Source organism: Odontomachus brunneus, unplaced genomic scaffold, assembly GCF_010583005.1.
Source record: "Odontomachus brunneus isolate Ranch 3 - 2012 unplaced genomic scaffold, Obru_v1 Obru_scaffold_027, whole genome shotgun sequence".
NCBI lineage: Eukaryota > Metazoa > Arthropoda > Insecta > Hymenoptera > Formicidae > Odontomachus > Odontomachus brunneus.
This window is the reverse complement of record NW_022639477.1, coordinates 2,184,655-2,202,008: the sequence shown is the minus strand read 5'-3', so window position 1 is coordinate 2,202,008 and position 17,354 is coordinate 2,184,655. Positions and strand designations below refer to the sequence as shown.

General features: G+C 48.3%; 1 protein-coding gene across 11 annotated transcripts in view; it reads right to left on the bottom strand.

Annotated features, from left to right (window-relative positions):
* LOC116842723 (mRNA decay activator protein ZFP36L3-like) overlaps window positions 1-17,354 on the bottom strand; it is a 442,334-nt gene that overhangs the window by 400,671 nt on the left and 24,309 nt on the right. For 7 of the 11 annotated variants that reach the window (XM_032812324.1, XM_032812325.1, XM_032812333.1 and 4 more), the window contains exon 1: window positions 15,030-17,348. The exons of 1 other annotated variant lie outside the window; for it this stretch is intronic. In XM_032812324.1, coding sequence (XP_032668215.1) covers window positions 15,030-15,215 — 186 coding nt within the window. In that variant the 5' untranslated portion in view covers window positions 15,216-17,348. 3 more of the 11 variants (XM_032812321.1, XM_032812320.1, XM_032812327.1) reach the window with 3 other exon arrangements.

The following is a 17,354-nucleotide window of genomic DNA, read 5'->3' as shown; positions in this document are numbered from 1 at the left end:
CTCTCTCTCTCTCTCCCTCTCTCTCTCTCTCTCTCTCTCTCTCCCCCCCTCTCTTTCTCGTTCCCTCTAACCTGCCGCCCCCGCCCGATTTCGACCACCCCGCCAAACACTGGCGGCCGTTCCGACCGTTCTATTACAGGGACAAGCATTGCGGCTAATGCCGTCCGGCCGTAAATTATGTGAAAGCGATAGACGGCGGCCTAGGTAACGCCACACCTGTACGGTTTTTCGGCTTATACACACGTGCGCGCGCGCGCGCGTACGCGGCTATATGTGCATGTGTAGAACATAGTCGAGGCCACTCGGTGTTTCAACCGCAAACCGAACCTGCGAGGGATTTCGAGACTCCGGCTGCGATACCTGCTAGATCCATCCGAGCGGATCGAGTCATCTGGTTACTATACGGCGGCGCGAGCCGATAACGAGCGATCGTACGTTTGTCGCCGCTTATCCGCTTGTCCGCGTTCCGATACCTCATTGATCGACGTCGGGCTCAAAGCACTTGAATTCCTCGATCATCGTGAAATTCGAGTAACGCGGAACGGAGTCGTTTCGCAGGCCGCGCGGCCCCGTTACCTTGCACGTCGCAATTTTTCTAAACCACCGACTTTAGAAACCAGATACGCGCGATCTCCTCCGCCATTTTATTGCGTTCCCGAGGACCTTGTTACGCGCAAATTTATAATCGCGATCGGGCGAGGCGGTTGGAGAGACTTATCTTCCCGACAATATCATTAACTTGGAGAAACAAAGTGGAATTGTGTCTAGCCACGTGAACGCCGTATCGATTATCCAAAAAGCACGGCGCGTACAACGGTTAATCTAATGTCTAGACACAATGGCTCCGTGGCATACATACGACCGAATTTCGCCGATGTGCCAGCGGATCTTTTGCGAGAAGAAACGATTAGACGTGACGATTGGTAGTCTCTCGTTTGATTGCGTACGCTAAAACGACGGTTCAGCAGACGAGGCGGCAGAGAGAGGGAGAGAGAAAAAAAGAGAGAGACGCCAAAGGTTGAGCAGGTAGGAGATAGGCCAGAGAGAGCTCTTGATCTTCCGGGGCAATTAAATGAATTTCCACTCGGGTGGAATAGCAAACGTTTAGACGGCTCCGCGTAAGATATTCTGGGAAGCTCTCGGGAATATCAGAGACGTAATATCGAGAAGGAGGAGCGGAGGCGTAGTTTGTAGGCTAGAAGTAATACACGGGAACCTGGTTCGCCCTGCTCGACTCCGTCTGTCGTGGCCAGCCTTTCTGCCTGCCTGCCTACCTGCTTCCCTGCCTGCTTGCCTGCCTGCCTGCCTGCCTGCCTGCCTGCCTGCCTGCCTGCCTGCCTGCCTGCCTGCCTGCCTGCCTGCCTGCCTGCCTGCCTATCTATCTGTCTGTCTGTCTCTGTCTTCTCCAGCGGTCTATCTGCTTGCCGCATGTCGCTGACTCGAATCGATTTTCAGGCCAACAATGCACGACCGTGCAGATCGATTTGATACCCCCCTCGTTCTCTCATCCCTTTCACCCGATACACATCCCGAAATCCCGCACCTCTCGAGCGTATCAAAAATGCAGACTCTAAACTTCGATTAGGTTAGGTAGAAACGTAAGTCACTGTTATGTTGTCAAAGAATAATAGTCCATTCGCGCGGTATTACGCGTATGATTTTTCGACATAAATTAGCCATACGCTTGGTTGTTACTTTTGTATATGCAGCTATTTGCTTATCAACATTATCAACATTAGGAAGCGTAGGTGAATCAATTACGCTATAATAAGCACGATTAATCGGCCCGACTGCATTAACCACGCCGTGATATTTACCTAAGCTTTACATAACCGTCTATAATAACGCGAGCTATATCCTCGCCAGTGTCTGGGAACGAGCACAGAAATAGTGTACCGTGCAATTTAGAGGTAACATACGCACAGGTATCGCGTTTAATATCGTCATACTTACAATTCAAACACTCGCGCCCAACACAAATAACGCTCTAAGCTTACCAAACTGCACGTGAGTCATCAATAAAAACAAAAAACAAATTGCCCGCGCGAGCGCAGGGCTCTATTTTTTTAGCTCGACGTCATAAATGCAGCTGTGAAAAAATTATTTGAGCGGGTCAGCAACTAAACAAATAGCTGTTGTATTTGCGATTGTCGCGGTTATTTATAAATCCCCTTGACTCAATATTACAGAACTGTATCAGTAGTCGTTGACTGAAATTGGCCACAGGCGAGATACACAGATTTGAATTCAGAGTCTGGTGTAAATCAGCTGAATCCCGATTGCAAATGTAATGTCACATATTGTATCGTATTGTGTGATTCAAGTAAAAAGTTCAACTTTAAATTCATATTTGAGTATCTCACGTGGGACAAGTTTCAAATAATGACCTATAACGGGCCACAGACGCCTAATAGCTGAATAATAGCTGAAATAATCGCTCGATAATGGATCGCGCTCAACGGAGAAGCCGCGTCATCCGCGGCGCGGTGATATTTACCTAAGCGTTATATCAATAATAACGCGAGCTATATCGGCGTCGTTACGTGGAAAAGGGCGCAGAAATGGTGCACGGTGCAGTTTAGAAGTAATACGCGAGAACCTGCCAGACCGTCCACCTGTGCACCAGCCGCTTACCTGTCGCGACCTGCGTCCGTCTGTCTGTCTGTCTGTCTATCCGTCGGCGTGTAAGCCCGCCAGACTGTCTACCGCTTGTCGCCGACTAAAATCGATTCCATAACTAACGATACGGGTCCCCGTGTCTACTATACCTCCGTGTCACCCCCTTTGATAATGCCCCATGTTTTAGCATCACCTCTCTTTCTCTCTCTCTCTCTCTTTCTTTCTTTCTTCGCGTCCCGCTTTTTACGCTATCGTACCATTCGTGTGCGAAACAACAAAGCTATCTACTCTGGTAATATTTAAAAGCCCGAAGATACAAATGCTTTTGTTAAAAGCAGGGAGAAGCTTTTAACTTGTTCTTCTCAACCTGACAGCGAATTAGCTCGACCTACGAGAATCTATTAAAAGCGCGCCCGACGTCTCCATGGACGGGAACCACCAAGTGCAAATCGTATATCTAATTTTCGCTCGATATTCTGCAATAAGATTTTACGTGTGTGCTATGTTCAAATGAATGTAACGGCATCTGTTTATTTTTAGAGCGGCTAAAAGTTGATCGTCTAATGCGCCTACGTCTGTAGCCGCGCGATTGAGCTCTTGTAGTCGTCTTTCAGATTCGCGTATGTGACGAATTCGAGGTATGCCAACGGTCACGTGCCGCGCAAAAAGTCAATCACCCGAGCGATGCAAGGTGCTCCGTGTCGCCTGTCGAAAGACAAGCCGCACGCCAAAGTGACGAGATGGACACGAGTGTCGCTCCGAGTCGAAATTTTCAATCCACATTAATTCTATAGATATATTATAGAAGCTTTGAAAAAGGATCAATGCAGAATCTCGAGATGTAACACTATACAGACTATTGTGCTATAATGCCTGCAATGCTAGTACACAGAAGAAAGATATTCTTCTTTGGAGAATATTTTTATTGTTGATATTTGAAAAATAAGGTTAATGTTAAAATGAGATTATATGGCGTTTTAAGCGAAGATATATTAGTTTTCAATCAAAATGAATTTAGTCAAATTAATCTAATCGTTTTCTCATAGAATATTACAATATTGATATTCTTGGTTATATATTATTAGTCTTCAATCAAGATGAATATTGTCAAATTAACACAATTATTTTCTCAATCAATCATTAAGCAAAAATGTCAATATTGTTATACTATATTTATCTTGACTAATAATATATAAGCAAGAGTATATTAATATTGTAATATTCTATAAGAAAATAATTATGTTAATTTTATTATATTTATCTTGAAAGCTAATTTATCTTCGCCATATAATTTTATTTTAACATTAATTTTATTTTTAAAACGTCAATAATAAAGATATATTCCAAACAGGAATATTCTTTTTTTCTGTGTATAATGTTTTGTTTATATAAAATCTTAGAGAAACTTTTCCAAAATTATTTAATATTCAATTATCTCAACTTAATTCTTATTTTTCCTCCTTTTTAAATTATATATTTTCCTTTTAATTATCTATTCTTAATTTATTTACGATCTTTACGAAAATATTATGTAAAATGCGTGAAACACTTACGATCGTTGACTAATGACATAAATAAAATTATATATTTATATTAATATTTTCTCTAGTAGTAGCTTCACAAATAAATATTTCTTGTACCGAATAAGTAGTAAAAAATATAGGCGAATAATTGGAGAATTGTAAAAAAATTATGCTCATTCATCAAATGATGAAAAATTATGAGTACCGGTTTTTAAAGTTAAAGGATTCTAAATTTCGACTGGAGTATCTCGCTGTCCTCAATAAATTCGTCAAACGTCCGCCAATAGCGGAAATGCTACGCGATAAATGACTTGACACACCTTGAAATATATGATATATCGCTGCCAACGCCCCTACGTCCTGCATCCTGCGTCCTAGCGCCCCAATCCGGCATCCGGCTCCTAGCTGTTCCGGATATTCCACCATAGCACTGACACTCACGTAACACGATTCGATCGGAGTAACGCGTTAATAAACGCGATGCCGACGAGAGCCCGATACGCACAATAGCGTAAAAGTCTACGAGATATTTCAATCAGCTAATAATATAATATTATGACGCGCTCCGCGCGCGGCACGTGCGTAGCTCGTCGATTCGGTACGTAATGTCTAGGTCGCGCGAAAAAATGCGCACAAAAACAATCGGTGAGATAAGCAGCGAGATAAGCCACTCCCACCAAGCGTCGTCGCGCGCCTACGAGTAGCGCGTGTATGCATTACTGGCAAAAGAACGTAGCGTAATAAAATTCGCGTGTATCTCTAGCATTATATTAGCTATCTGTCTTTCCAACTAACGTCGCATTACTCATTCCTTTTTAATCCTGACAATCGTCCGATTCTGTTGCTACTTGAGTAAGTCTGCGATAACAAATGTGAGAGACATCGGCGCGACAAGTACCGACTGCATTAAATTGAGAAACGGGGAAATTACTCCCTGATACGTACTGACGACACACCCTGACGACCGCACATCGCTATTTCGGCACTCCCCGATACTTGCTTCCGCACCGAGACTCACTTTCGAGAAGCAGAAAGACGCACAAAACACAGAGCGATGTCGATCGATGTGTCAATAGCGGTTGTCGGTGCGAAAAGATCGAAATCCAAGATGGCCGAGTAATTGAGGTAACGTACGCCGACAATAAGCGCCACCATACGAACGGTCCGACAAGGATGCACTCTGTAAAGTACCCCTCTTTCTCTCTCTCGCACGCGCACTAAACAAACTAACGTTATCGCTCGCGATTCGGCGTCGCGTATGACTCTGACGTTGTTATAACTTCCTCTTTTACTCGAATTATCACCGAATCCCCAATCTCCGATTAATATATCCCACGATTGTACCACTTGAGTGAGCCAGTGGTACTTACAAGTGCGAAAGACGCTTACTCGACACGTCGTGACAAGCGCCGGTGGCATACGCCGGGAAATGAGATTATTCGCTGCTGACGTACTTACGATACTTCCCGACGATCACACATCCCTATATATTTCGGCACTCCCGATACTTATTTCCGCATAAGACTCTCTTTCGAACGACAAAAGGGTAAAACGCGGAGCGATGTCGATCGATGTGTGAATGGCGGCGGCTCGATGCAAAAAGATTGCGCGCTCTGTCACACACGGAACGGCGCGGCAGGTGGCGTCGCGGTAGCCAATCAGCGTGCCGCAATCCCGTATAAGCTAGATGATTGGCTGCCTTACCATTCGATAGATCGATCTACTAGAGAGATCGATTTATTCAACACATCGATAGTCATTAACTATTTCCGAGCAGCCACATTCTTTCTAGCTAAACACTTCTCATGACTTGATTAAGTTCTATATTAATCAATAATCATGAAAAAATGCATACCTAGATGCAGATGCGACTGACCAAAAACTGTTAAAGCAATTATCGACCTATCAATGGTAATGCATCCACGGGACTAAACGTACACTGAATGTAGTTGAGAGAATATTCAACGCTATAAAAACTTTCAAGATTTTTTCGAAGCATAATCGAACGTATCAGAGTCGTGTATATTGAAATACCGCTCGTAACGTTCAACTAACATTACTAGATTAATAGACAATTATTAATTAACGTTGCGTTTCTAATCGACGCGTATTTTCATGTGATTGCCTGCCTACGATAATGATGACCAGAATAGCTGACTTCAAAACAGAATATATGATGAGCTAACATAATCAACAACTATATCTATAATTTCTTCTTCTTCACTTATTTTGTATGTTTATGTCTTATCAAAATTTCCAACGCGACTAAAAAAAGAGACGAAACTGGGAAGCTTGTGTGTGTTATTTATTCATATATTGTGTCTACCTATTTTTGCAGCATCAAAAGGCAACAACCTGTTAAACGTTACACCTTGAGGTGCTGCATTGATCCTTCAAATTTGACGAAATTTGCACGGTTTAATATAGAAACAAAACGAGAACTTATTCGCAATCCACTGACCCTAATTATCAACGATATTTCATGATTTTTCTCCATGAGATCGTTGTTTGAAAAGGCTGAAGCGCGTCGAGACCGCAAACTCTGAGCGTTCTCTACCTTGTACCACCAATCCCCAAGCCTGTACATCGCTCCGCGCAGCAGCAGCTATATAAGCTGAGCCCACGGTGAAAAAAGGGAAAAGAAAAGGGAACAAGAAGCCCGTCTTTCCGCATTTTAATCTTCCTCCGGCGCGGGCGAGAATATTGAAAAATTCTGCGGACGGGAAGGCGGAAGGCGCGCCGAACACCTCATCCTATCGGACAGGTACATCCTGTCGAGTGGTTCGCCAGGAAGAAGGCCGGGGAAAAGGGTGGCTGAGTAGATGGGTGGGAAAAGGTAAAAGAGAGAAAGAGAGAGAAAGAAGTCTCGTAATCGTCGGCGGGACGATTCCGCTCACGAGCTCTCGCGCGCGCGCGAGCACACACACACACACACTGTCGTCGTCGCGCGCGCATCGCGCGTTCCGTATTTTAGTCGCGCGTTAACAGACGCGACAGGTGCAGCCGTAGCCGCCGCCACCGTCGCCACGGCGACGACGGCGACGACGACGACGACGTCGACGACGAAGGAGATGCCGTCGACGCCGACGCCGATGCCGGCGACGGCAGCTGTTAACTATGTTTTTCGTGTCTACCGGCGTGAAACGCGGGTCGGCCAACCGCCTCTTCCCGCCATCGTCGTGGGCGCGCGCTCGCGATTTTCTGATCCCCGTCACGGAAATACGACGCCGCCGCCGCTGCTGCCGTTGCCCGGCGAGAATCCCGCGAGAATCTGATGTGTGTATGTGTGTGTATGTAATGTGTGTTACTGTACGTTGACCGAGCCAGGAAACTGCCGCCTGTCGCTTTCACGGCGAGCTCTCTCTCTCTTTCTCTCCCGCGAGACAGAACTCGCGCACGCCGTTTGCGGTAAAGAGCGTCGTGAAATAGCTTTTTACTTCCTTCGTTCATTCTTCCAATATTTCCCGTCGATTACGAGATATCGCTTATTGTGCATCGAATCATCTCACTGTGTTATCGTTCGCAGAGTCTTTCTCTCTCTCTCAATCGAAAGACGTATAAATTTTTTACTCGTCAGAACTCGACCACGTTGAAGAGGCGATCGGCACGCGTCTCGGACGTAACTTCGACCGATCGGCGTCCGGACTGGAATCGCACGGATGCCTTGGCGAAATACCGAGCCGAGTGCCTCTGTGATCTGCGCATTTAAATACCGATAACGTACGTAAGCGATCTTGTACGCGCGGGCCCCGACGACGCTGCTATGGGAATCGGCGAATCAATTTAATTCCGAAAATGAAACAACATCCGACTGTTTGATTTATCTCGCACCGGCCGCGTGCCGTGAACAGAGTGAACTTATATCACTTTCGAAATTAGAGTCTCGCAAAATGTTGATATAATATTCCACCGCGCAAATATTGGTAGCTCAAACATTAAACTCGCACACAGTGGCGAACAGCGGAGCATGGCGCACGCCACAACGATATTAACATTTCGGTCTAGCTTTATTAAGCGGCGCAACAAAGAAATTTTATCGCGGCGCCCGCTACCTGTTTACGCGAGTTATCGTACCCGTTTTATTTTCAGCGGATTTTCCGAAAAGAGATCGTCATTCAGCCGGGTCGATGCGAGCTCACTGTCCCCGGCCATTATCGCCCGCGCTCTCTCGACCGCGGTTTATCAGCGTGAGAACGGAACGTTATCGCGTTCGCCGCGAATGCGTACGGCTCGCAAGCGGGCAGAAAGAAACGGCGCGTCGATCGGCGACCGGCCGTGACGAGCCGATAAAATGGGGGAGGCCGTTCATACGTGACTTCCCTAGCGTGGAAGTGAAATTTAATGGAGTATCGAGGTACCTCCCGCTCGTTCGTTAGCGACGCGCTCATCAAATTCAAGTATCTCGGCTAGAAATTTATCCCATGGTCCCTGATCGGATTGATCCCAATCAGTGTCTGGCTTGTGTGATGTGGTGACGTTGTCGGGTGCTAATTATTAATAAGTTTCTAAATATTAATGATCCTTATTAATAAGATGCTGATTGCCACGCTGCGTTGCATGGGACTCCTCAATGGCATCACCTTGTACAAACCAGATAACTGATCAATCTGATCAGGACCGTGGGGCAAATTTTTCTGGTCGCGATGCGGTGGTGCACCGATAACGGTGTTCTTCTCTCGATATCGCGCGCTAGAAGGCACCGATGTTAAATTTCAACATCGCTGCTCTCCGCAGTGGCCCGCGACATCTGCGCCCGAGAAATGGCCGATGGTCGCGCGGTCCCGCCGCGCGTAAAACGCTCGACAGCTGAATTAATTGAAAGTTTTAAGGTAATTGGAATCGATAACGCGCCGGGGGGTGAATAAGAGCTACGAGTCTGTGTGCGAGGGTACGCGGAGAACTAAGTCTGGAGACCGCACCGGCGGGGGTGGATGAGAGACAAAAGCGTGCGCGCTATACTCTACGAAGCTCGAAGCCAAAACCGGACCGGAGAACTTGGTCATATCTAACCCGGTCATATTCTCAAGTAGAAAGAGCGACCTCTTTCTAATCAGTAACTGGCCAGGAAAATTTTAATTACTGACCAGTTTCTGGCTAGTTTCTAACCAAACTTTTTTTTGTGCAAATATCGTCCATCAAACATAGCTTACATCGTTCTATTCTCAGCGTAGTAAAATATTATATTTTCTTCATCACGTGCAAATTTATTGATTATCGAGACGATTGTAGTTTTACTTTCAATTACTATTTTTTCTTGTCTAGTTTCTAATCAATAACTGGTCAAGAAATATTGACCAGTATTTCTCGAATTTTCACTAAACAGAAATACTTTGTCCAGCATTTATTGACCATTTTTATTGCCCAATTTCTAACTAGTATTCCCCTGTCTCTAAAAAATTACTGATAAATCCTAGCTAGTAAAAACTGGCCAGTTTTGTGGCTAATGAACAGTGCTCTTGGAAATTTTTCTACTCGGGTCCTCTTTTAGATATAGACGTCCAACATATATGAGGGCAAGGGGATAGAAACCGGCGGCGGAGGGTAAACGGCAATTAAACCAGAGATCTACCTTAATATCGCACTGCGCAATCGGCCTAATTGGAATTGCGAATTTTGCGCAACGACGAATCGTAACGTCATCACGTTATCGTATCGTTGCGGCTGAAATGCGAAAAGGTTAAGGGCTTTTGCGCATGGATTGTCGTAACCATAGACGTGAGGCGTAAACTTAAGCTAAAAAGCCAATCAGAATATTGTTTTAGAATTCTTCTAGCTAGAAAAAAATTGACATGACCGTATAAGTAGAATTCAGACTAAATAACTAAAATTTTAAACAGATGTACGAATCTTAATTACCTTTGCATATGATCAAATTTACCGGCAGTTCTATCTTCTTCTAGAATACAAAAAACTATAGTAAAGTCTCAATTGGATTTTTGGTTTAAGTGTATGTTTTATGTCTATGATTACGGTTATCCATGTGTGAAAGCCGTAGCGGCCTCCACCTGGCTTTAGATCGCGCTCGACGTCGTCGTAATCGTACTCCTCCACGCGTCTCCCCATCGACGTTATTAGCTCCTCCGGATTTACAACGACAATCGAACAGCCACTGTCGATTCCGAATCGACGGAAAAGTGTCAGTCCAGTCGCGCGATTCACACAGGTCACGCTTCACGGGCGACACGGTGCACCGCGTGGCGCTGGGAACGAACACACGTGAGCTAGTTTACGTAACAGGCGGGGAAATGACTGACGCGTGAGCGTATTATTTCAGAATGTAATCCCGTGCGAGAAGGTCGCGTCGCATTTCAAAACTGTTTAGTTTTAAAACGAACGAAATTACGTCACCGCGAAGTCGCTCCCAAAATTGAACGTCTATGATAGCGCGTCGTGCGCAAGCATTGTGGAATAAAAACCCGTTCCCTCCCGTTTCTTTTTTAACGATTTTTGGTTCTACAAGACCGGTTCTCCCGCCGGATCGACAGATGGCACGATATATCCCGCGTCTGCGGCTCTTTTTTGCTAGACGAGCGAGAGCGGTATAATTTCAGTGTAGCGTAATAACTTACAAATTTTATGCCGCTACCACTGTTACGTAAGCGCAATTATTATCGGCCCGCGGGGACTACCTCATCGAATTCCTCTTTGCATTTCAAGCCGAAATTTAAAAAATCATCACGGAAAGAGAAAAGGAGCGTGTAGGCTGAGAGGTGAAGTTTTTAAACTAACCCGGAAGATGACCAAAAGAATAGTCAACAAGGTGAGTCGAGGTCCCGCGAACGTTGAAATATCGAGCCGCTCGCGAGTGGCATTTTGCAGTCATTAATGGCTCTGGAAGCTTTTTGCGCAGCTGGCGAAGTTGCTACGGTGCCGCTGCGTGGCGCTACAATCTTCCTCCGCTTTTACTCTACGCGTAATTCTTGCAGTTAACATCACAATAGATTTCCTCTTATCGGACGCGCGCCGTCATAACGAGGAAGAGCGCGGGCCCCCGCGGCGAGGGGGAGAGAATAAAAGCTAAGTACGCACGGTATTGAATATATATACTGGCGGCGGTGTTGCGGTGTGTCAAATCGATGCAAACGCGAGGAAAGACGAGCCAAGTTATGCCCGCGCGTCCTTTCTCTCTCTCTCTCTCTCTCTCTCTTCTCTCCGAATCTACCCCCGGGGAATTAATCTAGCTTTTGCCTGGAGATACTATCCGCGTCTAGGGAGGAACGATAAGACGTGGGAAACGGCGATAGCCACTCTCCTTTATTTCCCAGTCGAAAAATGAGCCTTTATTTCATCGGCGAAATGCGAGAAGAGTCGCGTTGCTGGCACCTAAACGGCGCGAGAAACGAGACGGACTCCATAGGAGACTGCCGGCAGCACCGGCAGACAGTCGGGCGGCAGGAGGGAGGGAGGGAGGAGAGGGTCCGGTGTACGTAATGCAATGGTTTATTGCTAATATTTCTTCGGGGTAATATCGGCGCTCTCGAGAACGGCCGGCTTTCTCCTGTATATACCGCGGAAACTCTTAACAACGTCTCGCGCCGCGTTGTTCGGATCGGGGGGAGAATGTGCTCTCGCACGCGTTGCTTTCACGATATACAGGACACAATTCAATCTTTGCACGAGACAACCACCACGGCCGCCGTCGGGGTTGTCCGCCGTCGAAAATTAAAAGCGAAGCCAGACCACATCGCCGAGACTGTATTCCTCGGAGAGGAATATCCCAACTTGATCCCGGTTATCGAGTCACAATTGTCAATATTATATCTGAGATTAAAGGATCGCGCGGGGATATTGCAAAAGGACTACTTTCCTCAGCGGAAATTTCGATTTACGAACTCGCTCCGACGGGAATCTAACTTGATTCTTCTTCGGATATTCGCACGCGACACGCGAATTCGCCACAAACTTCCACTTCGAGCGCAAACGCACGCACGCGTGCATTCGTGTGTCGTTCGTCGCTTCTGGGCCAGCTTGCGCTACGGCGTGTACATGCTTACGCGCACGTCGCTCCATTCATTCGGAGCGATTAAACGTAACGAGCAACGGACGGACATTATCGAGCAAGGAACGTGCGAGGAACGGAGAGGCAAAGAAACGAACAACGTTCGACGGACAACGCGGCCTTTCAGGCACTACCCGCGACATTAATAGCTTGCAGAATTAAATGCGGCTCTGCCCTCGCCACAACTCGTGTGCACGATTGTGCACAGAGCACATGTGTGTGCATTGCTCTCCGTGTACGTTTGTTACACGTGACTGTGTGTGTGTACGTGTGCGTGCGTGCGCACGCGAAAACGAATCGACCGTAAACGTACCTCGAGAATATTCAGGCGACATGGCGGCAAGCCGCTCCCTGCGGACGTTATCTTTTTGCCACCTGCTATCTAATCGCGTATTCCTCGTGTGCGTGCCTGTGTGTTCATGTGACTGACTCTAAAAAGTGACGAGCAACAGTAAACGCGCGAGGCGAAAATTAACAGTCGCGGTCGCAAGAAGCGTCACCCGCGCGGGTCAGGTGCTTATATTAGTGCTACTTCGGTTTGACGGGAAATTAGCTAAAGAATGTAATTACGGAGCTTCCTCGCGTGAGAGAATTTGATTTTAATCGGACACGCGGAATCGCACAAAGCGAAGGTGAGATAACGCGTCGAATGATTAATGAGAACGCATAAGAACATTTCGAGTGCCCGGTTGGCTCTAACGATGACGTAGTCATAAATAACAATAGCAAAATTCCATTACAGTGTAACTTGCACACAACTGTATGTATTAATTGACTATTAATATCTGACGTAACAAAGATTAACGATAAGCACGTCGTTAAGTGCGACGTGATACATTTAGATGCGTGGCTTCCGACACGATTTCATAATTTTTCAGGGAAAAATTCGCCTCGATTGGGCCGGAGTGCCGGACGAGAGTTAATTCGACCTTTCGCGCCAATGTCCATCGGCATGAAATATCGAACGCCGCTTTTGCCATTGACGTTTCGTCGAGGCAAAATTTCGACAGCGCGCGATAGTCCGTAGTCCAAATCGATAATACGTGGATAATTCAGCAGTCGCGAGACCTAAAATTCCACATAAAAGCGCGGTTCATCGCGTGACCATGAAAAAAAAAGTATATATATATTACGTCTTATCTGTTGCTATCTCCAATACGTAGCCGTATAATCTAAGATTATCACGAAAGAGAGAGAAGAGATAACGACGGAGCGTCAATCGCGGAAGGATATATCGACGATAAGCGTCGCTGTATGCTATATTTGCAATTACACTGCCGCGCCTTTGCGCGCGCGTCATACGTATAACCGCGCACACGTTTCTCCCCGTTTTATCTAATCACGAACATGCGTGTATAGGTTCAATCAGACAATACGGCACCATTGACGACGACGACGACGACGACGACGACGACGACGACGACGTCGTCGGCGACGGCGGCGACGGCGCACGAACGTCGTTTCGAGAGTCTGCAATTTTTACATAATGCTCGCCAGCCTCCCCTACCCTCCCGGTCCCGTCTGATTTATCGTCGATGTCGATTGGTATTCTCGCTCCCCGCGCGTTGAATAATTGTCGCTATTAATAACTGCGAATTCAATTCCCCGGTTCAATATCTCGCGAAGGCGAGACGCTCGGAAGACGGCCGCGCCTCGTTCTGCCGTCTCACCCTCTTGCTCGCGCGTTCGTTCGTTCGTTTAATCGCGCCCTGCCTCGGCAGAGAGAGAGAGAGAGAGAGAGAGAGAGAAAGAGAGAAGGGCGCGCTTACGTACCCGCGTGGAGCGACGGAATATTCTAAAATCCATAAACCGACATCCCTCCGAGCGCCGATAGTGCGCGCCCGATCGCGGCGATAGGAGACTTATTACCCGTCGTAAATTACAACCGGTTCCTTATCTCGCCGCGTGACGTTACAAATTATCGGCTTTGTATCGGAGAGATCAGCGGTCGGAGAGCGCAGGGCCCGAGAATCGATCGGCGATCCCACGCACGCGTGCTCGCTCATTTGGACCGATTGTAGCGAGAGAGACTCGCTGCTGCCCGGCCGGGCGAATAATTTCGCAACGAGATAGCAAAGGATCCTCTCTCTCTCTCTCTCTCTCTCTCTCTCTCTTTTTCGCGAGAGCGCGTTTGACGTCGGGGCAAGTAATCTACAGCGGCTTTAGCCGTCCGTACGATGTCCGTGCAACGCGATCTACCCGCCTGCTGGTCTTACGGTATTTTAATGGCACGCGAAAGATCAAAGCGCGCCTGTCTCGCACTTTTACCTGTCTCGCGGAATCGGGAGCGTTCCTCCTCTACGAGACGACGAATAAGACGACTGGCAGTCGAGACGTTCTACATTGGCCATAGTCATTACAACGTGGGGTGGGCTCCCACTTGGCAATCGCTACGCCGTGAGCGTTGTTCTATCCTTGCTTCTCACAACTGATGTTCAACAGAGATAGAATGACTCGCTCGCGGCGATGCGATCGCCAAGTGGAACGCAGCACCCGTGATAGCTAACGCGCGCTTTGTTTGATCGAAAGAACGCGAAACTCGAAATGTCGAAAGATAAGAAGAGAGCGACGTCAAAGAGTTCATGGCAGCTTCACTTATCCGACAGAATCATGTCGTTTGACAGAACTGTCGACTCCTTCGTAATCTCGTCCAGTCTCTACTTATTAGTCACGGTTAGTGACACTTGAAACAGACGGAAGGTATCTGTCCATTGTCATGCGTTCTCGTACATCGTTAGAACAGCAGATATAACTCTTTCGCAAATTTCTCGAAGGTGCTAGGTAAGCGAAGACGGAGTTTATCGGGCGCGCGCGCCGGCAGCATTTCGCTACGCGCGAACGCGCTCGTTACGCGACTACGAAAACTCGATTATGTAACGGTTCGTTACCTTGATACTGTCGTAGCAGGCGGTGACCCGTCCGTTCTGCACCTCGACGTTAGCTGGCGGATGGGCGAACTTGCACTCCGTGTCGGGCCTGGTGCACTTGTTGCGTTGGAACTCCCTGCAAACCTCCAGCTGCAGCCACCGCGAGTCCTTGCCGTTCAGTAGGTTATTCATGTTGACCATTGCCATTCTTCCACTCCTGGAAGACCGAGTATCCCCGTCGCTGGCCTCTACGAGAGTAGTCCGACTCTACCGACTATACCGAGATACTCCTCTCCTTCCTTCCCTCCAATCTCCCTCTCTCTCTTCCTTCCTAAACCTTCTTTTCCTCGTGGCCGAGGTCTCCTTCCCTCCGGTCGTGTTCACTCGCGTCGATCGAACTGATCTTGCCAAGGATATATACACGTTTCGATTTATGGAATACGACCACCTCGCGCGACGGCTCGTCGGCACTCGTTCGCGGGATTTCGCGGTGCCCAACAGTGAACCCTTGCGTTCCACCACTCTCTCACCTGTCGTCAGTCTCCCCTCTCTCTCGTCCTTTCTCTCTTTCACGCCTCACTCGTTCTCACACACACGTTCTCATATGCGCATACACTCGCACACTCATTCACCCCTCCTCTTAATCTCTCTTTCTCTCTCTTGACTCGTTTTCTCTTTCTCTCTTCACTGTTCATACACCCAATCGAAATCCCGCGTATGCCTCGGAGTCGTGCAACTACTTGAGACTGTGTACCTTACGGCGAAGAAGAGGATCTCTCTAAGCGCGCTGCGACGAACTTAGTGTCCCATGAACGCGTCGTCTAGCGACGACCCGCGGCTCTTCCTGTGCGTCGTCGTGGATCTTCCGCGTGGAACTCGACAGCGATCTCGACCTTGTTTCGCGCGTCGAACGCGTTCTTCTCCTCGTGGTTGCCGCGAGGTGATATATCGGCGAACCGTCTCGCGAGACTCGCGTTTATCAGCGACGGCGCCGGCTGTTTCAAGCGTGGCTTATCGACGTCGCTGCTCCTCTCGCCCGATATCGATTCCGTCGCGGCGAGTTAGCCGAAGGAGTGCGGCGGTGGGCTTATATAGGCGTCGTCGTCGACGGTTAGCGATTTTGCGACTCTTTGCTCGTAGGCCGTGTGAAGGAGGCGATGGCACACGCGTTACCCGCTCGATAATCTCCGAGAGGGCGAAAGCTGCTGGTACAAGGCGCGGAAGAAGGGGGTGGGGGACAGGAATGGAGAAAGAGAGAGATATATATATATCTCTCACCGAGGTAAGAAGAAGCGAAGAGGTGAAGCTATATCGACAGCGATTAGGCTCGGGCTCCGGCCGGTTTTAGGCGAGATGACGGCCGCTCCTTGGCTCGGTGATAAGGCGACGGCGAAGGTCGTCGATCTCTCTATCTATCGACTCCTCGTTCACTCTACTTCCTCTGTCTCTCCTTCGATCTTCGCGCGGCGCACTCGGGAAGCGTAGTAGTAGTAGTAGTAGTGGTAGTAGTAGTAACAGTGGTGGTAGTAGTAGTAACAGCAGCAGCAGTAGTAGTGGTAGTAGTCTGGCAAAGCTTGAAAGCCTTCGAAGCTAAACGTCGACCGGGAGTGTGCACTCCAGCCGCGCGCTTTTCAACGAGTATCTCTCTTCTTTTGCACACAGGCTGCAGTTGGTCGCCGCCGAGGGTGTACAGGCGGGCGAGCGCGCGCGCGTTGTTGGTCGTGTATATATGTGTTTGCCTACGTATGCATGTGTCGAAAAGCCGGTCGTGGTGTCCTTCAAGCCGGTTTCACAAACCAACGCGTGTCTCGCGGCTGCGAGTCTACGTGGAAGGAGCAGGACGGTGTGATGGTCGTAGCAGAGGAGCTGCTGGTGAACCGCCGCGGTCTGCCGGTGCTGAAGTAGGAGTTGATGGAGAAAGAGAAAGAGAGAGAGAGAGAGAGAGAGAGAGAGAAAGAGACAGAAAGAAGAAGTGGTGGAGGAAGGGCCGTGCGCGCAAAGGTGGAAACCCTACGCGCCGTTTCTTGCCGGGTATCGGCGTGAGTCGGTTATTTCGGAATTTTAAGGGGACGTCGGGGCGGGCAGGCGGATGTGGACGCTGAAGAAGCGTGCGAGTGAGTGGTAACGGAGACGACGAATAGGGGCGGTAAGAGAGTGTTGTAAGCACGTGAAGACGGCGGGCGACAAAGCGGGCGTAGAGGCGAGAAGAGAGGGCAAAGGTCCGGCCGGGTCGCGCCTAGGGGTCGGGTCGTGTCGGGTCGGACCCGAACGAAGAAGAGAGACAGGGAGAGGGGGGCGTCAGGGGGGGAGGGGAAGGCGCGGAAACGGCGAGACAGAGAGAGGGGG